This window comes from Balaenoptera acutorostrata, chromosome 8, assembly GCF_949987535.1.
Source record: "Balaenoptera acutorostrata chromosome 8, mBalAcu1.1, whole genome shotgun sequence".
Lineage (NCBI taxonomy): Eukaryota > Metazoa > Chordata > Mammalia > Artiodactyla > Balaenopteridae > Balaenoptera > Balaenoptera acutorostrata.
This window is the reverse complement of record NC_080071.1, coordinates 114062845-114090001: the sequence shown is the minus strand read 5'-3', so window position 1 is coordinate 114090001 and position 27157 is coordinate 114062845. Positions and strand designations below refer to the sequence as shown.

General features: G+C 38.7%; 1 protein-coding gene across 14 annotated transcripts in view; it reads left to right on the top strand.

The window, feature by feature from the left end:
• NCKAP5 (NCK associated protein 5) overlaps positions 1-27157 on the top strand; it is a 1062317-nt gene that overhangs the window by 468166 nt on the left and 566994 nt on the right. For all 14 annotated transcript variants that reach the window (XR_009009050.1, XR_009009051.1, XM_057551412.1 and 11 more), the window contains one exon: positions 23436-23499. Coding sequence is in view for 12 of the 14 variants with exons in the window: in XM_057551412.1 (XP_057407395.1) it covers positions 23436-23499 (64 nt within the window). In the remaining 2 variants the exon portion in view is untranslated. The remainder of the gene's footprint in view (positions 1-23435; positions 23500-27157) is intronic.

Genomic DNA, 27157 nt, shown 5'->3' with positions numbered 1-27157 from the left:
AGAACTCAGCTTTTTGACACTTTGAATGCTCTCTCATGAATCATGAATTCATGGAACCCTGTCTAGATAAGAATGAGATAAAGTGAGAAGTTACTGCAAATCCAATTCACTTGGAAATAAGAAAGAATGTTTTGTTTTGGAGGGTACTCATTTGGGGCTGCCTAGAAAAGCTTTGGAGTCTTTTCTGGACATCATTTAAGGAAAGGCTAGAGAAGTATAAGTACTAGATGGTAGAGGTATTAACTTAATAGAGGGACAAGAAGAGTTCTTCAGCTGCCTTCTCAGAGCTGTGATTTCCACATCGCTTCCTGTGGTCTAGCTTTTCCATCCAGTGGGATGGTTCCTGTGAAATTATGCGTTAAATTCACCCTCCTTGAGACCCATGCTGACAACATGTTTCAGTGTTCCTCTGGGATGCTGGGACATCCAGACCTGCTTCTACGTTTGTTTCCTCAGTCTTAAGAAAAGGTATACTCTGAATCATGATCTTGTTTTGTTTTGTTTTTGAGATTTTCATTTTTTAAAATTTTTATTGGAGTATAGTTGATTTACAATGTTGTGTTAGTTTCTACTGTACAGCAAAGTGAATCAGTTATACATATGAATCATGATCTTGTAATACAGTGCTGGAGAAATCATTTAGGTCAGAGCTTTTGAGATCTACCTTCTCTTTGTTATACTCAGTATTTTATCCCTGTTTGTTTGACTTTGGATTTGGAATTATGGCCCCGCAGTCTGCACACATTTAGAAGAGTTAAGAAGGTGAATCAATTTCTCTCATGGATGGCACATGCCCACTTGGGCGTTTGCCCCTCAGAACAATGTTGACCGCAGTCTTCTCAAATAAATGTGGTTCTCTCTGTTGACTCATTTGGCCGTGTCCCCATGCAAAGAGGGAAAGACAGATGAACCCAGAGTAGAAGAGAGCTAGCAAAGTTGTTTTGGAAACATGTTGGATTTTAAGTTGTGAGCACATGTATCTCATTGTTTACGAAAAAGTGAGGCACTCCCAACTCTGTGTCATAGAGAGGGTAGGCTTGGCTGTGTAACAGATAAACTCTCAAACTGTCGTGACTTAGCTAATAAATAGATTTCTTACTTATATCATAGCACTGAGTGTTCAGTTTTAGTCGGGAGCTTTCCTCCACGCAGTTATTCAAGGACCCAAGCTGATGGAGCTCTACTGAATTCGAACTGTAGTCTGCAAGGTTGCTGTAGTGTTCCTCTCCATCCCAGTAAGCCAGGAGAGGGAAACTGCATGGGACCATCTGTAGAAGGTTATTATGGGTCAGACCCATGAGTAGCACAGATCACTGCACTCAGACTTCATTGGCTGGAATGCTAACTGCAAGGGAGATAGGAAAATGTAGTTTCACTCTGAGCCTAGAAGAAGAGGAAATGGATTTGGGTAGTTTGCAATCATGCACGTACACACGTGCGCACGTGTGTGTATATGTTATGTATTATATGTGTGTGTATCTATATCTCTATATGGGTATATAAGTACATATAGCTATAAATATATAGATATCCACACATAAATAAATAGCTTTGTTTTAAATCTACTCTGGGAATGAATGTGTGTTTTGAAAGTTATATCACTGTAGCTTACGCAGTTTGTATTTGAATTATTGAACCTCTTTGCTTTCTTTTTCTGCTGAGTAGTTGATTTCGCGTTCACGTTCTTTAGCCGTGTGCCTTACGTCCAGAATCCTTACAGATGTCCGAGTTATGCCTTCTTTCCGATTCCCATCAGCATCTCCCTAACAGGATGGCACCTTTACCGGAGGGCGCTATGGAAAGAAGCCTGATGAGCAATGGAGATCAAAATCCCTTTAAATCCAGCTTGGTTGGTCAGAGTGGGCAGAGATGCTTCACGCTGAGCAGCGAGGCCCCCTCAGCCCTGGGCTCTTGGCTCTCGACAGACGTTTAGTGTGCGGGGGCCTCCTTGGCCACGGCCTCCCTGGGGGATTGAGTTCTTTCAACTGATCCTATTTCTCTCTAGCAGCCTCAGACAGATGAAGTATCCATATTCAGAACCTAAGTCTGGGAAAGGACATCCATCACATTCCTGTTGTATTAAAAGCAGAGGGACATGAGAAAGGGATAAAATAGGTCCTAATAAAATTAAGGTGTGTCACTTTGCAGAGGGAAACTAAGGTAAGCCACCTTTCCATCACTTGACCAAGCCAGCTGACTTCAGGATAATGGAAATCATGTTCTCTCTCCTGAGAGCACATAAGTTTTCAGTGGCAGGAGCGGGGGCTATCTCCTTCCAGTAACTCTCCCAGCTAGAAACACCACAGGCGGGATCCTGTACCTCCACCTGGCTTACCATGTTACTTTCAGCTAATTGTAGTTTGAACGGCAGAAGTGACTTGACAGTGAAGGCGAGAGGTGCTGGTCCAAACTAGTCTGAGTTAGAGAGGTTTCCCTCCCACCCATATGGAATTAGAATTGCATTATTTTTCAAGTATTCATATGAACTAGAGCTGAGCTGATGGATACCACGGCACCGGGACAAACTGTACTTTAATGTGGCGATGAGACCCCCTTTTAAGGGTTATTTTTCAAAGCCTCAGCCTCAGCTCAGTAACGTTTTTCTTCCTTTGCAGTTCCGTCTTTCATTGTATTTATCACCTTGAGATGCATTTGTTGACAGGTCTGCTCACCTGCTAGATTGTGAGCTCCAGAAAGGCCATTCTGTGTCTCGTTCTCTTGGGAATCTCTGATGGCTGGCCCAGAGGGGAACTTAATAAATGTGTGTGGAATGAATGAATCTTGAATGAATAAGTAAATAAGTTTTATGTGAACAGATGCTTTCAAAATCTTGAAAAGCTTTTAAAAAATTCTTAGTACAGTGTTCTAGAACTTCAGTCTCCTTTAATATCATTTATTATTCTTTTATCTCTCGAATATTATTATAGAACAAAGAACCTGCCTAGGCTCTTGATTCTGAGTTAGTGAAATCTGAATTAAAGTGGTCTTATCTGTACCAAGAAAGAGTTAGTTTGTTACACTTTTACACAGGATCTCTGCTTAGGAGTATGTTAATTTGTTTGTCATAAATAATCAAGGCAGAGTTTTTTAAGCAAGGCTGTGTTGTTTCCTGAAGTAAATGATTTAGATTCATCAAATAGGAGCATTCCTTGTTGGTGAGTTTCTGCTTTTATGTGTGCTTTATGTTGCAATCCTGGTTTGTTACTATCAGGACAACTTGGTAACTGCAACCTGTGGAGGTAATAGACTTGTAACTGACATGCTCAAGTCTGAATTGCCATTTTAATTGGATTTGTTTGAAGGGTTTATGCATAAAAGGCTGTGATTTTCTAATTAGCAAGTTGATAGCCTATTTCTGACAATATTCACCTGACCTGGATCTCAGATGCCTTTTGATTGATTATAAATAATCTTAATATTTCCCACTTCTACTAGTATATTGACTTCAGCAATACATTTGCATGCAATTTCGTGTTTTCATATGCCCTTCTGTGAAATACGGTGAATCTGCGGTAGATGTTTTAAATTGTGTTGTTTGCAGACACCTGACAGGACACTGGTTTTGCCTTTAGGTAGGTCAGATTCCTTAAGTGCCCACTTGGTGCTGGTCACTTCACCAGCATTTTCCAAACCTATGTTTTCTCAGAGCTAAAAACCACTGGTGGAGTAAATACAGTCACTTCTCATAATTCATGACAGTGATGTTATAGAAAGTTGCTGCAAACATTGACTTAGTGAATAGTGCACCATCACTCCTAAGGGAAATACAGAGTTAGGTTTCTGTGAGCCTCTGGTGATAACATCTTCATCATCCAATCCATATGTAATCTTCATGTGTGTTCTGTGTGCGTTTCTGTTTAAAGATACCTTATTTAATATACATTGTCAATTCATTAACATTGGGCTCATGGCCAGTAGCGCTATAACGCATACCTGAATGAAGCTTATATAACACATATATTTTATCTGTAAGGTACATCCTAGCCTTTTTGTACTTAGGAACAAGGAATAGCATTTGAGCAGTATATTTGGGGGCCATCTTAAGCAGCAGAACACGGAAGGGCAAAAAGCATGGCACTAAATAGATCGTGGAAAGGATGCTTGTTTACAATATGACAGCTGCAGAGCATCGCCCCGTTCGACCTCAGCTGGCAACGTGGGCATTGGTGACTCACATTTTTTGCTGCTCTGTTCGTGTCTGCAAGTGATCATGAAAACACCTCAAGTATTGAGTTTGGGATTGCAAGTACATTTTACTGAGTAGGCAAATTTGCAAATGTGTAATGTATAAATCATGAGGCATGACTACATTATCACCCAAGTTTAAAGATGAAGAATCTGGGATTCAGGTGTTAAATTAAGTAACTTCAGTTCAGTAAGCATCTGCCAAGACCTACTGGGTGTGGAGCACGATACTGAGGAAGACATGGTCCGTGATTCTAGACTTGGCCCCTAGTTGTCAACTGGCCTAACAACTTATGTCTATATTCATATAGACTGAAGAATGCAGTGCTTATTCTGTCTGAATAATGTTTATTCCTTAGTTCTTGCTTTAACATTGGCCATTCTTCTAGAAAGCAAAGCCCTTCTTTAAAACTTTAGATAAATATCTAAAAAGGTAAATTTGATGTCAGGCTTTCTGTTGTCTCCCTCTGAAAATTAGAATGAATCTATAGAGTTTAGACCGTGGCCAAAGGCTGAGAGTCAAAAGTGGAAGAGAAATCAGCAAAATCGCAAGCTCGTCTAGATTTTGTTCCTGACAGACTTTTCCAGAACTTTTCCAGATGTGAGCAATGTGTCAAGGAATTCACAATGGTCAGCACTGGAATTAATGTTCCTAAAGCTGGCTTATCCCTCATGGAGTATCAGTGCCATAGAGATTTAGACTTGCCATTTTTCAAAACAGACCTATCAGGGTCCAGAAAACTAAGTAAGAGTCCCATAGTTTGATCAGAAGAGTAAACTAATACATTTTCTTTAATGACTATAAGTTTTATGGAAAAGTAAACTTAAAAGCATCTGGTTGTGTGTTCAGATTATCCTTGTTGCTGATTTGACCCATTCAGAGTAGATGCCTTGAAATTCTGCCCTGTACTTCAGCTGATCTAAGGGTATTATCACATTGCCATCATCCCTTGTAGAAACTGGAATTCTGTCCTTGAACCTTAAGCTCTCAGCTGACCACCAGCCTTGAAATCCCCTTCGTAGAACCCGGCCTTTCAGGAACATTCTAGACTTTTCCAAATCTGGACCTTCACCCATACCCTGTCAGACTGTGCTTCTCTGAACTGCGTGCCTGAATTTCCTATTTTGAACTCTTAGGAGTGCCCCTAAGAGTAGGGGCAGGGGTTGCTCAAAGGTCCTAGCCTTGCTGTCTGGCCCTTCTGGCTACAGACCCTGCTGGGAAATTATTGCTGGAATCATCCTTGGTTTGATCGTGTTTCAGAAGCAGAGTAAAATTCCATTCATAACCAACAACGAATTAGGTTCCACAGGAATCTCCTCTGTAGGTATGTGGTTCGAAGGAGTTTAGCGCAATGGTTTAAAGTTCAAATGGCTGTTCATTTGGAAGGTCTTATTACTCATCGGTAAAAAGGATAGATTTGCAAGGATTCAATAAGATAATATAGGTAGGAGCATATAAGACAGTGACTGCCACATTTTAATGGCTGAATAAGTGCTACCTAATTGAATTATGGATTTTTTTTACTCTTCCCCAACTCTAGCAAATTATCCGCATAGTCTTTGAAATACCCAATCAGATTGTAGTTCATATGTAGAATGGTTGGTATTAAATGTAGTTAGGTGTACATATCATGTCTGTAAAGTTATGGAATAGGAAACCTCCATATTCAATAGATTGTTTATAAACTTGGACTTCTGAAAATATGCACTCCATTCAGATTTTTTAATTTCAATATAATATAAATGTACTTTGCAGCAAAATTATATTAATATGGGATGCTGGCCAGAATATGAAAATAACTTCACTTACAGAGTTGAACATTCTATTTATAATTGCAAGAAATGAACATTGGTAAAATCCGGGACCAAAGTAGTATTTTACAAGTTCTAGCTTTTGGAGGGCGGGGGCCATTGTGTCTGTGTGTACTTTTCAAAACCCTGTGTCTTCCTTATTGACTTAAATGTAATAGGTCAATGAATATAATGTTGAATAAAGACTTACAAGTTGTATTGTCACCCTTTCCTCTGTTTCTCTCTAAACTTTCTTCTTTTCTTAAAGATTTTCCTCCCCCCCCCCCGACTGTATACTGGCATTGGCTGATTTTGACAGCACTGCAGGTTTTCCCAGTGAGTAGCAGTTATCCATTCTTGGGTTCACATAACAGAAAAGCTGGTTTGTTGAATAGATTCAGTGTGGTTCCTTCTGCAAGTGCTTATCTTGTTCACTGGTTGCTTTGTAATTGTTATTACTTTGAAAAAGCATTTCTTTTTCATCTGGACACTCAGATTATATAGAAGGAGACTTTTTCCTATTGAGGTATATTCTTATCAGGATGTTTTTCTTCTATTTTATAAATAATAGTATTATTAGACATAGGATGAAACTCTCTTGTAGTTAGTGCCAAAGGAAACAATACAATAGGGCATGTGCAGTAGGGGGTGAGCCAGATAATGCAGCTATCTTGTTTTCCTTGCTTCCCTTTAATCAATGCAGTATTCTCTTAAAACGTTCTTATCCATCTTTTGTGGGCACTGTTTTGTGAATTTCCTTCCTTTCTTCCTTTTCTTTTGTGACAATGTTTCTGTTTCTTTAATTTATCAAGGTGTCACATACAACAGACTTACTGTATTATACTAAAGACATTCTCCATTTGCAAGAGAGTCTGTCTGTAGCTAGGTTTGCTTTTCTTTTGGACTAACTCGGACGTTGCTAGTTATTTCTGCCTTTGATCTTAAGAATGTATTACAGCTCCGGACTTTGTCTCTCAGTAATTTTTTTCAAAAAAATGGATTGAGCCCTTCCCCAAAGCAGATATTTTGTCCTTCTTTAATGGAATTCCCGTCTATGACAATCTGTTTTTATTGTGACTTTCGACTACTGAGCCTTTCTTGGATGTGGGTGCCTACAGAATCCTTTTCTCTTTGTTTTGTTTTCACTTATATCTTTTAGATGTGAGAATGTAGCCAAGGAGCAAAGAAAACAACAAAATGTTTGTGATCAAGAATGTTTTTAGCCACAAATCTCAGGTTTACCATTATCCACTAAAAAAGTACATTCTTTCTTTACCTATTTAGTTGTAGAGGAGATGATTTCACAGAAGCCACATAAAACTTGAGTGAATGTCTTTTTAGGGCTTGGGAAAGTGGCTAGAATCAAAGCAAGGAAGTAAACCCCTTAGTAATTTACACATTCTATTTTCATGTAAAATATGTTAATCTCCAGTACATTTCTTTTGGAGAAGCAAATTTAGAAATCATTAAAATGATGAATGCTAGAAATAACTTTTGCTTTTATTTGCTACCAAGACAGTCAAAAGCAGCTCTAGCTACCTTTGGTGTATTTTATTTTCTGAAGATTGATCCTGTTTATTGCCTGTTGCAGTTTTTTGTTGGATATGATAGTCATTCTAATCACTATTATTTCAGAGAAAATAGCTGGTGAGTTACTTATCTAGCAAGTAACTGCCAAACAAATCTCTTTGATGTAATAAATGACTCGATTTCTGTTTTATATCTTAATTTAGTTAAGCCCTGATACTGACTCTATCCTACCAACTTACTTCAGGTAGGAGCATAGTTAAATGGGGCTCTGTTACTGTATCTTTCTTAGTAAGCTCTTTGGCTTCTGTGAATGGGTCAGATTAAAACCCAGTAAGATGCTCAGTAACATGGAGTGAATGAATTTGTTAATTGGGTACTTAACATGTTTTTTAGTCTGTCCAGATGTATTCTTGTCACCAAGCGTTTGTCTTTGAAGCACTGTTAGCCCTAGAAAGAGCACAGTATCCATGATTTCCACGGATAATGACTCTGGTCTATCAGGTTTTGCTCTTCAACAGACTGTAATTTTTCTCGACAAGGTAGTCAGTCTCTTTAAGGCTCCATTTCCTCCCGTCAGAAATGAGGGCGGTGCTGTCAGAGATCTCTTTGGGCCACCACTTTAGTGGCCTGTGATTTCTAGGATGCATTAGAGCGAGCCTCACGGTAACTTCTTCTCGGGCATGAGAGGTCTCAGTATCTGCTTATCACAACCTCTGGAGCGGTCATCAGCGGCATCCCCTGAAAGCAAGTTGTGTGGAACGTTAATTGTGAAACAAGAGCTTTTCCGCAGAATGTTGTACATTAGCAAACTAAAGCCAGTGAAAACTCATGGAACAAAGCAACTTGTCAAAGTTATCTAATCCTTCACCCTTAGAAACAAAGAAATAGCAGCTGCTATGATCTCACTCAAATTGTGTTCCATGGACGGGAAGACTGGTGTTCAACTCTATTTCCAAAAAGATAGTGGAGGGACATGGAGGAGAAATCTTCATGGCCAAAGTAACTGACTAGATTTTGCAGCAGGAAAACTGTCTGGAGATTTTGGGTCACTAATATTAACGCCCTGAATTGTCAATAAATGGATAAGATTACTGGAAGCAGTGAAGGGAAAGAGAAGTTTGCAAAAAGCCCAAAGGGCAACCAGTATAACAATAAGGACTGAGCTGAAAGAATCTGAGCGTCAGAAAAGCACTGGATTTGATTAGTACTGGCAGTGTTTCCTCTAGCAATCTTTTCTCTCGTGTTCTTTTCATGTGAGTATCTGGCTCACTAATACCTATCTCCCACCATTTATAGATGAATATAATTAAAATAATGAACACGTCCATTGAGCTTATCATGCGCCAGCCACTGTTCTACATGCTTTATAAACATAACTCGTCAATTCCTGCAACAACCCTAGAAGCAGGTAGGATATTGAGGCACAGAGAGCGTATGAGACAAGAGAGGCAGTATGTCATGTGACAAGCAGCCCCCGAATTATAGTGAGTTAAAAATACAGTGATATATTTCTTACTCCATCAGAAGTCAATGGCGGGTCTGCTGCTTGGCTCCAAGGTATCCTCACTCCAAGACCCTGTCCAGCCTCCTTCTCAAACGCTGCTGATCATAATGAGAAAGATAATATGGCAAGTTTTGTCCTGGCTCTTCAAGTTTCTGCCCAAAAGTTACACATGTTCCTTTCACTCACATTTCATTGGTCAAAGCAAGTCTCACGCCAAGCCTGATATCAGTGGGGTGGGGAAGTAAAATCCTCCCACAGACAGGGGTGATTTGTATTTGTAAATGTTAGCACATTCGATCTCAGAGAGGGTAAGTAACTTCCCGTAGGTCAACGAGCTGGTCAGTGGATGAGCTGGGATTCTGAACTCATGCAGTCTGATCCCAGAGTCTGTTCTATTAACCACACCTCTGTTCTGCTTCTTCAGTTGCTTGAGTCTCAAAGGGGAATGAAAATGGATTTTGAGAGCTTCTTATGAAATTCACACAGACCTTTTAGTGTCCATATTACTGAACAACAACGCACCATTAAAAAGTGTAACTTCAGCTAGAATTACATGGATAGCACAGCGTTAAGATGAGAATGGGGCTTTGGGACCAAGAATGCCTGCCCCCAAATCCTGATGTCATCAATCACTACCCCCAAGACCTTTGGGCTGATACCTAATCTCTCTGTGCCTTGTTTTCCTTATCCGTAAAATGGCGATAATAATAGTGCCCACCTTATGGTTAGGATGAAGATGAAATGAGTTAATAACTCACTGTAATGTGCTGGGAATGTAATCACAATGTGAGTGTTAATTATTGCTGTTCTCTTGTTATCCTCTCTCTTAAATGTCATCAAAATTTGTTCAAAAATGACTGTTTACTTCTTCAACCACCTTCTGCCTTGAAGGTGGTGGGTGCCTGCCATCCTTCAGAAAATGGCTTTTTTAAAATTTTGAACCACTCAGTCACTACTTGACTTTCCCCTCTCTTGTTTTAAGATACAAAAGATGCCTTCATTTTTAAAAAATTTCCTCTCTCACTGTGATGATAAAACAGGCAATTTAAATGCCTAGGTTTAATTACCTATAAACTGAAAGTTTACAGTAGCCTGTTTTGACAGAATTAATTTTGTTGCTTCGTTGTTGTGCTATTATTATTCTTCAGAAACATCTGCTGTTGTTTGCATATGAGTTGTTTTCCTGTTTCCTAAAACACTTCTACTTCTGTTGAGAGTATCCTATGTGGTCGTATATCTGAGAATTTTTTTCCTTCCCATTTGGGTCTTACCCAGTGTCACATCTATTAAATTATTTCACAGATTGGTTTCCATTCATTTCTCATCTCTTAGACATTAGGTTCTGTTTTCTCATCAGTGTCTTCTGTTTCCCTCTAAAGTTTCCCATTGTTGGCTTTTAAAAAGTGTTTCTAAGGCTTGATAATGGCTTATTGGGAGAGACCTGAGTTATGGGGAGTCTGGTCATGGATTCTGTCATTCTGTCTCTAGACAGACTAGTTCCAGGACCACAGGTGACCCCTCTAACTCCTTGTTACCTGCTAGTGACCAGTGCACAAGGGCAGCAGTCAGAGAGTGAGTTAAGTGTATTTACAAACCAGAAGGTGGCAGCCAGAGTAAGTCTATATTTGCAAACCATCCCCAGTCTGGAAGACCAACTAAGTCAATAGTCTTATAATAGAGTAGGAAGACAGCACTTTGTCTTATACTAGACATCACAGTAGCCTTAGTAAAAAGAAGATGAAGTTGAAAGTACTAAAAATATCTTTGTGGCTAAGTTAATGTGTACTTGTAGAGGTTTAGATATGAAGTGTGCCGTTTGAGTCATTCATATAGACTTCTTGACCTTTCTTGAGAAGTGGCATGTAAAAGGAGTGAGTTTCTTAGGTGAAAAACAACAAGAACAGCTTTGCAGTAAATATTTTATAGTTCTACAGTCATAAATTCCTTCTGACTTTTTGCCTTCTGACTTACTATGGCTCTTAACTTGTCTGAAATGTGACTGCCATTTCCCCTATAAAGACTTCCTTGATTCTCTTGGTCAGAAGTATTTAAATACTCCTTCTACTGAAACTATGTGATACTTGATTGGGGCACCCATTATATTTTACCAAGCTACTTGTATATTTGTATGTAGAGAGAGGGATTATGTCCAAACACATGTAATTGATAGATTTTTTTTTTTTTTTTGGCTGTGTTGGGTCTTCATTTCTGTGCGAGGGCTTCCTCTAGTTGTGGCGAGCGGGGGCCACTCTTCATCGCGGTGCGCGGGCCTCTCACTATCGCGGCCTCTCTTGTTGCGGAGCACAGGCTCCAGACACGCAGGCTCAGTAGTTGTGGCTCACGGGCCCAGCTGCTCCGCGGCATGTGGGATCTTCCCAGACCAGGGCTCGAACCCGTGTCCCCTGCATTAGCAGGCAGATTCTCAAGCACTGCGCCACCAGGGAAGCCCAATTGATAGATTTTATATTAGACTATAAGTACATCTGAATGTATTCCTTTGCTAGGGTTGCCCTAACAAAGTACCACAAACTGGGTGGCTTAAATAACAGAAATGTATTGTCGCACAGTACTGGAGGCTAGAGGTCTAATATCAAGGTGTTGGCAGGGTTGCTTCCTTCTAAGGGCTGTGAGGAGTATCTGCTCCATGCCCTTTGCCTAGCTTCTGGTTTGCTGGCAATCTTTGGCATTGCTTGATTTATAGAAGAATCTTCCCAATCTCTTCCTTCATCTTCCCATGTAATTCTCTCTGTTTGTACCTATCTTCAAATTTACCCCCTTTTTTAAGGGCTTCAGTCATAGTGGATATTGGGGCTCATTCTAATGACCACATTTTAACTTGATTACCATAAAGACACTGCCTCCAATGAGGTCATGTTCTGGGACTTCAACATGTAAAGTCATTCACATTTTTAGGGGGACACAGTTCAGCTCATAACACTGGATATAGACACATTGTTTTCTAAGACATGATGCTTCTTGACTACAGGGATTAAGCCTTAACTTGTCATTGTGTCTTCCCCAGAGCCTAGCAAAGTGCCTCCGACATAGTAGGCAGCATGGTACTTGTGGGATGAATTTATGGCATTGCTAATCCACCCTAAAAGCCACCATTTTGTTGAGCAGAATTTTCCTTGTATGTGTGGCTCATTCCACAAATGAAGAAGGAGGATTTAGGGGATAAACTATTCTGTGTTGCAGCCTTACCAGGGTCTTCATTACCTCCTTCAACTTCTTCCTTTAGGATCTCATAAGCCTTGTTTTTCTCAGCCTAGACAGATGGCTTGAATCTCCTCGCAGATACTATCTTGGGACCTTCATGAAAATAGAGACAGAATGAGATTTCAGGGCCATTGATAACTGAAAGCCATGGAAACCAAATAAACTGTAACATGAAGGCTGTTGTCTCACACACCCACAGGTATGCAGTACTCCTTAGGAGATGGTTAGCATGTGTTTTCTTTTCCTTAAGAATTCTCTTTCCATATTAAATGACATATCGCCCATTACCTTTGAATGTTACCAAAATTGATGGAAGAAAATCAAACACTATTAATGAAATTCTTTTGTTTTTCAGTTTTTTCTTATTTGCCAGACGTAAAACAAACCTAGATGTGTCTTTTTAGTGGAATTTTAATGCTAAAAGGAGAATTATCGGTATAGAACATGAGAACATAGGAAATTCATGTTTCTTAGAAAACATGGAAACATAAGGATTCCTCATTCAAGAATCTAGGCTTTTCAGAAGTGAAAATTAAGTTTAAAAAATTAGGTAGTTCTTCAATGATTCTTAGAAAGGTATATCTCAAGGAAATTTTTTTTTGAAGTCCTTGAACTGGCTTTACACTCAAGGAAGAAGTTACCGCAAGAGTTAAGACTCAAATTTCCTATATTGAAGTTGGGGGAATTTTTTGTTGCAGTGTGTATTTTAGAAACACATTAGGTAGGAGACTTTTGGGATTTCCTTCTGCCCCAGACAAAGAAAAGAGAAGAAAATGGGGTTCTTTTAACTCAGTATTGTGTTCAATAAAGTTACTAGACCCTGTCTTTATAAAAAATGTTGTGATTAAAGCACATATTCTTCTAGTGAAAGCTAATAGTTCTAAGGAGTAATAAAGGGGAGAATCCCCAGAAAGACAAGTTTATTTCTTCATTGGTGTATTTATTTGATAACAAGAGTACGTGGTACATCTAAAGTGTGCAGAACGCTACAAGTGCGTTGGTAGTGGTAGGTTGTTTTGGCACATTTTGTTAAGCTCTGGTGGGGCATGGGACTAACCTCTGACACTTAATACAGATGAAGGCAGCCTGTGATCTTGCCTCAAGTACATGAGGCTGTCTTTGCCCTGAATCATGATCTTTCATTCAATGAGGATGTGGTTTGTGCCTCAGACACACAAAGAGCATGAAGTCCTAGCCGTCTGAGTCTTATAGCCCAGTAGGGTTGAGAAACAGGTAAGCAGTTAGGATACAGTGGGTCACACAAGTGGCTGTATGGATGAATCAGTGAACCACTAAATGAAAATGTGGATGTCATTTGAGACACCATTTTTGAGAGTGGAAGACCATTCATTATAGAACGATTGTTTTTAAACTTTTATTTTATATTGGAGTGTATTTGATTAACAGCGTTGTGTTAGTTTCAGTTGTACAGCAAATTGATTCAGTTATACATATACATGTATCTATTCTTTTTCAAGTTCTAGAACACTTAACATGGCATCATATTTAGAGAACTTTTAGAAAATTCTCCAGAAATCTAGAAAATTGGAGCAAAATTTTAGAAATCTTCAGAAAGCTCCATGAGGAGTAGCATGTGGACAGAAAACCTTCAGAAAGGCAGGCAACTGAAATTAGAGTGTGTGTTTGTTTTCACTAATGATCTCTGTATTCCAATATACTGTATTCTCTAAAAGAGTTTCTGGTTTTTTTGTTCGTTTGTTTGTTTGTTTGCTTGGTGGGAAGGGAATCGGTTAGTCAGCACAGCGCACTGTTACCACACTTCCTCTCTCTCCCACAGTCAGTGTGTGTGTGTGCTGTCCTGAGTCCCGCTGCCTTAGTGTTTGCTGACCCAAATCGTTTAATGTCACCAATTTAGAACCACTCTCAACTTCCTGACTGTTATGCATTGTGGATGTTAATTGATTCCTCTAAAGTGTGGAATAAGAGGGTGATTTTTAGTATTTATAAGTTTTAGGGCCAACACTGACATTATGCGTTGGAAAAAGTTGTATGCAAGTTTCTTTCATCTGGGTTGTAGCTCCCAAACTTTCTCTAAATCTGTTCCTGCCCTGAATATCTGAGTGGATGAGTAATTAAATGATCTGCTTTAGAAAGGCTAATTAATTTAACCATTACTCAGGGACTGTTGCCCCCGATCTCCCCATCTGCCCACTCCACAGGCGCACCTGGCACTCGACATTGTCCTGCCTCTGTGGCCGGCGCCTCCCCAGGATGCCTGTGTATGCGGAGAATGGTTCTAGGCCTCTGGGGAGAGCAGACCTGCTCTCTTCACACGCACACCAGGTCGCTACCATGCTCTTATTCGTGGGGCCCACTCAGAAATGGGGAAGGCTGATGATTTATTGAAACTTCTCTCTAAGATTTTAGAGTGTGACTCTCTGCCCCAAAGTGTAAATGAGAGTAATCATTTATCTCATTTCCTCTTGGGTATTTGGTGAGATCTTTGTAGGGAAAAAATATGGGGAGGGGGTGGTGTTAATTGAAACAGAACGTGTGCCTGAGCATAGGTTTATATTAGGAATTTCATTCGTATTTTTCTTCTACTCGGCTGGAGATGTAGGTTCATAGGACTTGGAATTCAGTGTGTCTTTGAAAAGTTAGATCGGTGGTTTTCCCATTGATTGCTATTGAAAGGGTCAAGGATGTTTCATCCTTGGACACCCCCATTATTTCTTGCATTATTGTGTTACCGACCAGGGTTCTTGCCTCCTTAGTCAATAGAAATTGATCGGAGGCCAGACAAGAAATCCAGGCAAGGCTTCATTGGGGCCCCTGCTGCAGCAGGGGGGAGCGAGAAGAAGCAACAGGTTCCCTTGCTCACTCGTTCTGCGAGGCGGGCCGAGCTGGATCCTAATATGGGGTGAAGGTAGGGGTGTGTCCAGGGGTCGGGCTGGAGGGGGGGCTTAGGTGGTCTGCCCACCCCTTTGGTGGTGCTGTGTGCAGGGGGCATGCCCAGTACCCTGCTTTTGCTCCCTGCTCTTCAGAAGTGGCAGTTGGGTTTTTTGAGCTCTTTGTATCTTGTTGTCCATAATTTGCATTGTCTGCGCATGCACACATTTTTAGTCCCTTATAGTTTCTTTGTATTTTTTTGCTGGACAAGATGTTTGTCCAGGTGCCAGCGTTGTAACAAAGGGTCCCAGGTCCCAGGTCCCAGCCTGTTTCAATTGATGATTCCTTCTCCAGCAGTAGAGGCAGTGGTTAATAGGTGATGATAAATACAGAGGCACAAGTTCTAGCAAATGAGATTTTAACTAAATAAGTATTCATCACTATTTTGAAGATTTGGAAAAACATGCATGGTTGTACTTAAATTTAACAGCTAAGGCACAGTGGGCATGTTTCCCAGCCTACTTGAGCCTCAGTTTCCCCATGGAAGATAGGAGTCACTGTACATCAGCAGCGCTCAGACTGTGGACCGGGGGGTCCAGGGGCCCTATGACTTTTTCAAGAATTCAGAGGTCAAAACTGTTTTTCCAAGAGTACTAAGATGTTATTTGTCTTTTTCACTCTCATGGGCATACAGTGGTTTGCCAGAGGCTTTTCAACATGTTAACATTGCAACATCCTGAGTACAGAAGTAGATATGGGAATCCAGATGTCGTTTTTGTTAGCCAGACATTAAAGACATTAGCAGAACTATAAAACACTGCCATTCTTTTTACTAATTTTTGTTTTGGAATCTATAGTTGTATGTCATAATTATATGTTGTTTACCTGTAATGGAATTATTATTGTTATTTCAAATAAATTAATATATATAGTATTTGTATTTTACTATATGTAAATATATGTAAATTAATATATATTTAGAGTCTTGGTTTTCATTTTGAATACCGTAAACATTGACAGATACAGCCCACATAAACAAAAGCTCTTTGAAGTCCTCAAAGATTTTTTTTCAGAGTGTAAAAAGGTTCTGAAAAAGTTTGAGAATCATTGCTGTGTGTCCTGGAGATGATAATAATACCTGCCTCATGGGATTGTTGGAAGTTTAAATATTTCACGTATCTAGAACCGTGCTTGCCATACTAACTGTTCAATAAATATTAACCATTACTCTTATCTTTTAAAATTGTGATATGATGTATTGGAATGGAAAAGGCTGAAGAAGTTGGTCGAGTGTCTCTGAAAAGTGACCTGGATAAAACCATGACCCAAAGGGGCAGCACTTGGAACTGAACTGAAGTCCAATACCATCACCTGCCAAACTTAAGGAATTTAGGGAATGGTGCAACCAAGACCTATAATAGAGATTCTCTATAATTAAAAGACTTGCGGAAACAGACCTGTTTTTCTATATGACTTGTTGCTAAAAAGCTTGAAATTTGAAAAATAACTTTCTTAGAAATAGGAGAATGCACCTTCCCATTTAAAGGCAGTTTAATTTCTATTTTTTGATAAAATCGTTACCTAACGTTTATTTTAAAAGCTAGCTTTGAATCCAACTTTGAATACCCAGCACTCATGTTATGCTTAGTGCATCTTATGACACAGGTGTGCCTAGATATGCTTTCTGTCTGTTAGACCCTAAGCTCTCTGATTTTAGAACCGTCTTATTTATCTTTATTTCCCAGTGCCTAGTACTGGGCCAGGCCTCGCATAAACTCATTAAACTCACTTTAAGTGTTTGCTGAATGAATTAGAATTTCCATCATCATTGGATTACTGTATATAATCAGCAGAATATTCCAAATAAATTAAAATAGAGATAGATGTATATATTATATAATACATAAAAATAACTGAGTTTTAAATACTTTAGAATATAGGCGCTTAACCTAACAACCAAAACTAACATGAAGGTCCAGTTTGGGGGGATATTAGAAGATTCTTTAATATCCCGATCTCTTTCCCACAGTAAAGGAAATTGACTTTGGGTTTGTAAGATGCCCCATAATGTTTTTTTTTTTTCTTTTTAAATACATATGTGAGCATGCTTAGTTGTTATGCTTTATTTTTCCAGGAGAGTCAAGTAGGAATTGTACAGATTAGCTGGCAATTTGATGAAAACACACAGAGTATTTACTGCACTGACAGCTTGCTGGATGTGCATTTCGATCTGCGCCCTTCAAATGCATTGTGTGTATAGAGCAGTCTGGGGTGATGAGACTCACAATGAGTAGAAGTAATTCTCCGCACTCACCCTGCGTGCCAGTGCGGCCCTTCCTCCAGGGCAGCCTCACGGGGGTACCATCTGCCTGGTGGAGAGCAGGGCTGTACCGTGGTGTCATCGTTACCCATTCAGGACGGGTGCAGGGCTTCCTTGAAAATGGCAACAGAACACTGATTTGTCTCCAGACAGGCCTGCCTTCCCCACTCCCGCAACAGATGGCTGTTCGGTGCCCAGAAGTCGAACGTCTCCACACATCACAAACTGAATACAGTCCCCCTTCGAAAGCTGCTTACCCCTTGGGGAACATTTTTCTAAACATCCAAACCTTGCAGGTCTTTTCTGGCTTTTACAAATGCCAGCATCCTGTTGGTATCATTGTAGGCAATCTTTCCATGGGCTTAACGTGCACATGTATCTGTGGTATTCTGAAGATCCATGGTTCACATAAATAACTTTGTTGTTGTTTATTATGATCTTTAGTTGAGATTGTCTGCGGCTGCACTGAAGGATTTAGAAACCTGGGACTAATTCGCCATTTGTGCATAAAATTGAATAAAAATGTAGCTCTGTTTCACCCTTCTTGGAGGGAAAGATTCTCTTTGCATTTAACTGAAAGAGAAGTAAGTGTTGTCACCACTTTTGTTTTATTGTGTGTTTATTCTTTATATCCTTCTTTTATCCCTGTTCTGTAAGTAAGGGTCCACAGCTCTTGATAAAATATCTCTGGGCATTTGTTTTGCTATCATAAAGTCAATACCCCCTTCGTAATGAGCTACTGGCTTTGCTACAAACACAAAACAAGACAGAGACGTATTGCAAAAGCACAGTTGTCAGTTTTTAGCAGATGAGCGAAGACCTTCAAATAGGAACACAAGTATTTGGGAGTGTGTTTAATTTGCCTTGGGTAGCATGCAAGGCAAGGATTCCTTATTTTTTACACAAAGCTGTTTTTAAGAACCCCGAATTTGCATAAAAAAGATGATGGTCCCAGTTGGTTTCACACGTATATTGGGACCATGGGGGTTTGAAGATACGGTTTGCCAAGGAACTACTAAACCCAAGGGCAGATGAGATTACTGTTAAAAAAAAAAAAAAAAAAAGACCCATTTATTTTTAATACTTTAAGTTCATAATTTGAGCCCAGAAATATTAACATCTAGAAATCCTAAGAATTTGATCATAGATAATTTCACCCATTCAACAACTCCATTACTTCCTTAATTTTAATAAAGAATGACAATTCTTCTTTCATACACAAAAAAATACAATTCCTACTAAGAAAAACTCCTGCTGACATAAACTGCACACACATGGAATACCAAAAACTTGAAAGATTTGGGAGATACAAAGTATAGAACCTCAAGAAAGAACCTTTTTGGTGTGTTTTAGCCTTGAAACCCTCTTTTCAAAGGAAATATGTTTCAGAGGCCTACTACATAAAATAGCTCCTAGTACGTAAAATTGGGGTACCCTTCCTGTAGTGGAACTTAACTGGCACTGGTCTTGCCCACCCACCCTGTAGAAAACCCTGGGCTGTTATTCGGAACCCTTAGAAGTCTTTGCTCCATGACATTATATATGTTGCATTTCCTGAATAAATGATTTAGAACAATTACAGAGCATGGACCCAAAGAGGCATTTGTATTTGTTGGTCATGCAAATTGTCCTTCATCACCAGGCTGCTTTGAATGAGAGTAGATCCCATAAAGTCGACTAAAGCGATTTTCCAATTTGTAAATTAGGATGACCAGAGAGCAGGGTTAGGGTTGGGGATTATCTTTCCTGTGAGCCAGACTACTCTGAGATTCTCCACATTTGTGTCACACGTTTCCACATGGCTGTTTGAAGTCGAGCACGTCTCTGCTCACGTGGCGGTAGGTCAAAAGTAAAGTTGACGTTTCTAGTTTTACGTATTTTACTCGCTGTTTCACCAAATCAAGTGGCTAATGTGCTACCACTTCTGAGATGTTGGTTTTCTATGTTGGTTCATTCATACTTTATTGAAGGCCAAAAAATAAAATGTGTGGGCAGACTACAGAATTTTATGATTTATTAATATTTTCCTTCTTAAAAACTATGTAATGGCTAAAACCATTGGAGTTTTCTTTCAAATTGAACTGAATAAGATTTGACAAGCACCTATACCGTGTGATATTTCCTAATAGTGTGATAAAGGAAATCTATTTTAAGGATAAAATAATGATGTTCCTAACCTTTACACTGTATTAGGATTATTTTTATCATTTAGTAGGATGATAGTGATACGATAGACTCTTGTTCTGTTTCTAGAAATGTCTTCTTTGTGCTAAACTGCTCTTCTAAAAAATTAGTAGCCTATTGGTATATATATTAAATCTTTCTCTGAAGATTCAGCGATCAGAAATGATGATTCCAGGAAATTTTCCAGAACGTTCTTCCATTTCTAGTTCTGTATCTATCTTCGGGGCGAAGTTCTCAAAGTGTGGGCCTGGGACGCTGGGTGCTTCCAAGACCCTTTTAAGAGATCCACAACGTCAAAACTATTTTCATAAGCTAGTATTTGCCTTTTTTTACTCACATTCTTTCGTGAGTATGTAGTGGAGTTTTCTAGAATCTATATGATGTGCTCTCACAACAAGTTGAATGCGGAAGCAGATATGGGAATCCAGCTATCTTCTGTTAAGCCAGATGTTAAAGATATATTTGCAAAATTTTAAAGCAGTGTCACTCTTCTTTTGAAATTTATTCTTGTTTTGGAATATAATATTTTTCATAAAAATGTTTTACTTATGTTACCATGGGTTTATTAATTTTTAATGAATTTATAGGTAAATATTTTTTAAAACTACCTGTTTTCATTTATATATGGTAAATATTTATGAACGTAACCTACTTGAACAGAAGGTCTTTTGGTCAACATCAGTAGCTATAACCCATGTAAACGAGCTCTTTTGGGTCGTCAATAACGTTTCAGAATGCAAAGGGGTCCTGTGGCCCAAATATATGAGAACTGCTGTACTATTATCCCCTCATTCAATGTTCTTATATAGGAATTTACTTTGTTGATGCTTACTCAGATATTTACCTGGTAGTCCATGGAAGCTGTGCTTATCATAATTTAAAATGTGTATAAAAAGCTTTTGTGGCCAAGTAGAACCAGAAGGTGCCCTGTGGGAATCATTGTGTATGTGTGTGTGTGTGTTGTGTACTCGTAAATGCAAATCGGTAGTTATTAGAAATTCTATCACGCTAGGCAAATTGTTATTAGATTCTGTGTCTGATTCCTCACTCAGCAAATCGCAAACATTTATTTTGTTTCTACTAAATGGACCTTAGGTGTTATAGAGATGGACTAAATGTGATCTCAGCATTCAGGGCAGCAGCTGGTACAGTGCTATACCACAGCTACACCACACTACACCAACTACACCACAACTGACCACGTGCAAAAATGCATCAATCAGCAATTTTGGGTGCCACCCTTGTGGTGAAGGAGGGACTTATGGGCTTGTTTAGAGGAAAATATATACTAAATAAACAGTCAAGGAAAATATAAGACAATGTGGATTTAGAGTTTAGACTAGAAGGTAAATGTCTCCGTATTCAGTATACAGAGAAAACAATGAGTTCAGGTATTGTTATATTAACTTAATTATCATCCTTAGTACCAGAGTAGCTTCTGGGTTCTCTTTATTTAGTTTCATGGAGTTATACATCTTAGTGAGAAATAATTTATAGATTATTTTGGTAAAAATTTTGACAGTGTAATAGTAAACCTTTCAATCCATGAATGTGGTGTGTGTGTGTGTGTGTGTGTATTTATGTGTATGTATAAAATCTCCTTTAATTGTTCTAAGCATTGTTTTGTGGTTCCTATGTAGCAGTTTAAGTCTTTTATTACATTTATTCCCTAAGTATTTTATGTTATTACAGATTCTTTAAACTTAATTTTCCAATTGTGTGATACTAATACATAAAAACATAATTGATTTTTGTATATTGACTTTTATCCTGTGACTTTGCTAAATTATTAGTTGTATTGTTGTTTTGTAAATTCCTTAGGATTTTCTGGTTAGAAAATTATGTCATCTGTAAATATGAACAATTTTACCTCTTTCTTTTTGTTATTTGTGTCTTTCTTTTTCTCACCTTATCAAACTAGGTAGGAGTTATGCCGTCTTTGAACTTTCACAAATGAGATCATAAAATATATGCTCTTCTGCATTTGCTTATTTCACTCAACAGTATTGTTGTGATGAGGTCTTGATTATTCCTTCTCAGTAGTTTATGGTATTTCAATGTATAACTATGTTCAGGTTTATCCATTCTACTGTTAATTGGTGTGTGCATTTTCAGTTTAAGGTTATTACAAGTAGTCCTCCTATAAACATTCTAGTACATGCCTTTCAATGAACATATATATGAGTTTCTGTTGAGTTTATACTTCAGAGTGGACTTACTGAGTCATAGAATATAAAGTGTGTTCTTCTCTATTTTTTTTGTCCTCATGAGTATTTACCATGTGTTTAATTTTCATATTAAGCCAGAAGTCTGTCGCGTTCTTCTCTTCCCTCTGTCTTTTCATCTGCTCATCGGGACTTGTGTCAGAGAACACGTGTAGGCTCTGTGCCTTGCTTACCTCAAAAAGAGGCACGTGACCCCATCTCTCTCTGGCTTCTTCCTTCTTACCTTTTTGCCCCTCTCATAGGGTATAAGCACAGGTCCTGCTCTAGGCTCCCAAAACTTGTATCCCCCAAAAGTCTCCTGATTCTAATTTTCCTCCTTCTAGTCTGTGTCTTTAGGTGTTTATTCAGAGAGAGAACTATTCCTACTAAAAAGCTACTCCACTTTAACCAAACTAAAATATTGGGCTGGCCGAAAAGTTCGTTCGGGTTTTGTGTAGCATCTTACTGAAAAACCCAAACGAACTTTTTGGCCAACCCAATACATGCCTTCTTGATAGTCTTGGGCATTTCAAAGACACAAGCAGTTAGAAGGGGAGAAATCCTCTCCCTCCTCTGGGATTCAGGTTGCTTCCTCTCTGTTTACATGTAGCTGAATCCTGTGTAGAGGGAGGGCTGAGGGATGAAATAGCTTCACACCTCGGTAGCAGTAGAGGATTTCAGGGAAAATTCTTGCTAGAACTAAGATTTGAGAATTACTGGAAGAGTTCACTTATCCCTACTTCATCTCTCAACTATTTTAAGAATAATTGAAAAGCTGGCCAAAATGAAGATATCTGTCACTTTACAAAAATAGTCTTAAAATTTTGGTGAATATTAGATTTTTTTGTAAGTGAAATCAGAATTGCAATTATAAAGGACACAAAATGAACCCTGTTGTGAACTGAAGAATACTTAAATAATCTGACTTTCAATTCCATATTTTCAGATTTCCTAGACCATGAAAAATGACATGCAGAATTTTTATTTAGGTTTTGAACTAAGGAGAACCTAAAGTTTGATTGTAATATTACTACTTACCAGCTGGGGGCTCCATATGTTATTTAGCCTCTCTTAGCCTCAGTTTCCACATCTATGAAATGGGGATAATAAAACCTGTTATAGGGTTGTTTTCAGGCTCATATGAGATAGGTAAAATGCTCAGTCCCATGCCTGTTATGTAGCAAGCCTGCAAAGGATTTTCTATTTTTATTTCGAGAATGGTACAGAGTTACATTTTGTTTGCTTTATTAAATTCAGTATCAGCACAGGGCAACAAAATAAATAAGAATAATGAAAACTATTTATGAGCAAAATTGATACAGAAAGAACAACTGAAATATTTTAGCCACGGAAAATTTATTTACAAATGATATATGTTAATGAACTTAAAGGGAAGCTTTGAGTTGGCATTGAGCATTCATTTGGCTATTATAAAATCCAAGGCAAAAGATCTCTTTCATGACACGCAGTGAAAACAATGCACTCATGACCAATCACTTTAAATATTTATAGAAAGTTTAGTGGAGGAAGTGAGCTAAACCAAGGAAGGGGTTCCTCTGGAGACCTTAGAAGAATGTTTTGAAGCCAGGCCAGTGTACCTCTGCCTTGAGAAGGATGGTCAACTAATCATGTGCTTTTGCTTCTCCAGGGAGAAGTTGGCTGTGGCCCGACTGCAGAGAGAAGTTGCCCAAAGAAGAAGTGAGGGGGCCATGGTAAGTCCCAGCTGGTCTGTCCTGATTCCCAGCCTCCCTTCCGAAGTCTCTGACTTGAAAGGCATTTTTGTCTCGTTAAGGATTTCAAAGGAAAATATTTGCTTGTAGCAAACTGGATGCTGTATTGGTAAATAATATGTTTATAATGCAGTTTAAACAGATCTGCCATTTGCTGAGAGAGCGGGCAATATTAATTGGGAAAAAGAACTCTTTGAGCTTTAAGGAGGATGTTCAAATGTTCAAAGGGTTGTACGGCTTTATTTCCTGAAGGTCTACTGGATGCCCAGGCTTCCAGCTGTGAGCACAATGTCCGTAAAGGAGCGATCTCAGATTTTTCAGATAAGGACAGTGTAACTTAATTCAAGCCTCTCAGTTCTTCGAACCTGAAAAATAAACAGCCTAAAAGAACACTCAGCTGTTTGCTAATGTAATTGTCTTTTATCGTCTTCCTTCTCTCCACTCTCGGTGGTGTAATCTCCCTGTCCATTTCAGCGTGTGCCGTTTAGGAAACTGATGTTTCCTAGTGTTTTGAATTGTACTGAAAATCAATATGGTTGTTCTGGCCTGTAGCAACTTCATTTTGTAGACTTTCTTTGCCAAAGTATCTGCCTGTGTGCCCCTCTAGTATCAGAGATGGCTGTCGGGGGACCTGGGGAATGGACTTGTGTGGGTTAACTGCTGCTGCTATCTCTGAGAAAAAAATATGACATCAGATTTTTTCCCCCACGTATAACAAAACAATGGCACGCGTGCAACTTCTCAGCGAATGCTTTTTTGAAAAGAGAAGCCGCATGTTTTCAGACCCTGAAAGCTGCTTCCATTTGATTTCATGAGAGTTAATGGACAATTCATCTGCTGAAAAGTGTAAGAAATTTGTAAAATAAGCTGGCCTTGAACTTCTCTCAAGAGGGAAGGCAGAGGGCTGGAACAAGAGGTTGAATGTTGAGTGGATTCTGGAAGGTTCCGTGGCCCTTGAGCATGCTAAAATACTTGGTGATCATGTTGTTTGCTCTGCTAGTGATCTTAAGGCAAAGAGAATCTTGACTGTTCCAACAATACGATGAAGCTGCTCGCAAGCATCTTTGAGCAATGACATGGGAATAAGTTGAAGAAAATGAAGGTTTAGTTAAATGGTGAACTGAAAATGTTCAATCTGGACTTCTACTGCATTGCAAAATGTTTCTGAGCTAGGCCATTCTGTAATGTTTCCATCTTTGTTCAGGCTAGCTAGCTCCTGTTCAACACTTCATCAGCTATGTTCAAAGTGAAGGTGAAGAAGTGACAGCTTTTCTAGGTCTGTTTATTCATCCTTAAAATGAGGAAGTTGGGATTGTATGATTTGCAGCCCTGCGAATGAGCGTTTGTTCATGTAAAGTTTTTATAATGGGAAGATTTTTCTGGTAATAACTAAATGTTATTTAAGTTCATAAGAACAGGCCCCTAAAGAATGTATCTTTCTGATTCTGACATTGAATGAGCCTGAGTTGAAATCATCTCAGACAGATAACTGTCGAGTTTTTCATGAAACGAAACCCCCTTTAAAAACATTATAGAAGTTATTGTTCAGTGTAGAAAATACCCAGAAAACACCGGCAAACAAAAAGTGACTCTGGTTGCTCAAAAACCAGCTTTGGAAAAGTTACCAGTGTTTTGTTACTCATCTTTAAATAATGTTAATGAAAAATCACATTTATGTATTGACTGATTTAACAAATAAGTTATGGAGCACCTAACCCTAACCCTACCCAGCACTATTCTAGGCATTGGGGAAGCATCAGTGGAAAAAACAGGCAAACATCTGAGAGCTTACATTCTAGCCATTGGGGAGACAGGTGTTTGATGGAATTACCGTCAGATGGTGGAGGCAGCTATGAGAAAATAAGATCAGGGTAGGGGAAAGTGGGATGGTAGGGGATCAACATGAGTGTTCTTAGTAGTAAATCACTGAAAAGTTAGTATTAGAGGGATGTTGAGGAGGAGAAGGAGTGAACCATGATGATAGTTCCAGCAGGGGTTAGCATTCCTGGAGGAGAGGTGAGCAAGTTCAAAGGCCTGGATTGCCTGAGGAACAGCATGGAGAAACAGGATGGCTGGAGGGCATGAGGGAGAGGATGAACAGTAGAAGATAATTCACAGAAGTGATGGGGGCAGAGGGGTATGTCATCAAGGTCCCCAGAGATCTCTGGCTCATGCTCTGAGTGACAGGATCCATTGGAAGGCTTTGAGTGAGTGCCCTGATGCCATCTGATTTACTACTATTCATACGACTGTTTCCTCCGATTCCATAATTGATCACATCTCAATTCCTTAGAGACAACTAAGACCTGATTTTTATTTATGTCCTTTATTTTGCTTTTTTCTCCCTCTTTCTCAGTATTTTTTCCCCTCTTTCCTTACCTAGTCATTCCCCACCCTGAATTTTCAACTTAATTATATGCTTCAGCTTTTCTGCTCCTAGGATTCATTTATTTCTGAATGCCTGATTCTTTCAGTATCTGACAGCTCCTAAAATCAGGCAGTTCTATTAAGCCTCTAAATTTAATTCTTGCTGTTATGAGCCCAGAACTTTTCTTACGTTTCTAGCAGAAATGGAAAGCAGTTCATCACAACCAGATCACCTTATGCTTTTAAAGAATAATATTTACAGTATGCTATGTTTTATCCACATGAAAGGAAAAATGGTATGTATGGAAAAAGTTATATAAGTATTTTCAAAATTCTATATAATTGAAGCAGATAATTATTTTAACAATCATCAGTGAACCTGTTATAATCAAAGTCTTTAATGCAAAACATGGCCTTTTAAAAATTTGACTATGCAATAAATCTTTCTACTTATAAGTTTTTAAGGTAGTACCCAAGGCATCATTTTTGAGAGATTTCTTTTATTTTTTTTTAACACACTGTTTATTTTGGAACAATTTTAGACTTCCATGAAGTCGCACACCTGCATACTCTTTAACCAGTTTTCTAGTGTTAATACTTACGTAACTATGGTGTAATTATAGAAACTGAGAAATTAACATTGGCACAAAACTATTAACTAAGTTCCAGATTTTTTTGGAATTTCACCAGTTTTTGCAATAATGTCCCCTTTCTGATTTAGGATTCAATTCAGGGTACTGCATTGCATGTAGAAAGATTTCTTTTTGCTGGCTGATTGACACATGTGGGAATAAGAAAGAATATGGATTTGGGAATGATGCAAGTCTGGATTCAAAGTCCAGCTCCATCATTAGTTAGCTATATGACCTTGGACACATTCCTTTATGGGTTTTTAACAGTTCTGCCTGTGCTTTTGTTCTGTTAACTCAGGTTTTTACTTGGGAGAGCTATCTTTGAGTATATTATACGTTTCCTATTTGTTTCTTTGTTCTTTATTTGTTCTTCCATGAAATAACTATTGCCATTGTTTTCATACTTACCTTTCATTATTTTTCACAAACTGCTATAAGATCATGTTTCTCTTTATTCTGGGAGATTGTATTTCAGCTTGTGTTCTCTATCACTGGCTCAATTTACTGCAAGATCTTTTCTGTCTGTAAGACTTTGATGTCATCTTAAACTTTGTTATATGTGAAAAAGGCCCCTTCTACCCCAAGAGTATATTCATTCCCAGTATCTTGTAGAATGCATATAGTTTTTATTTTTCTATATG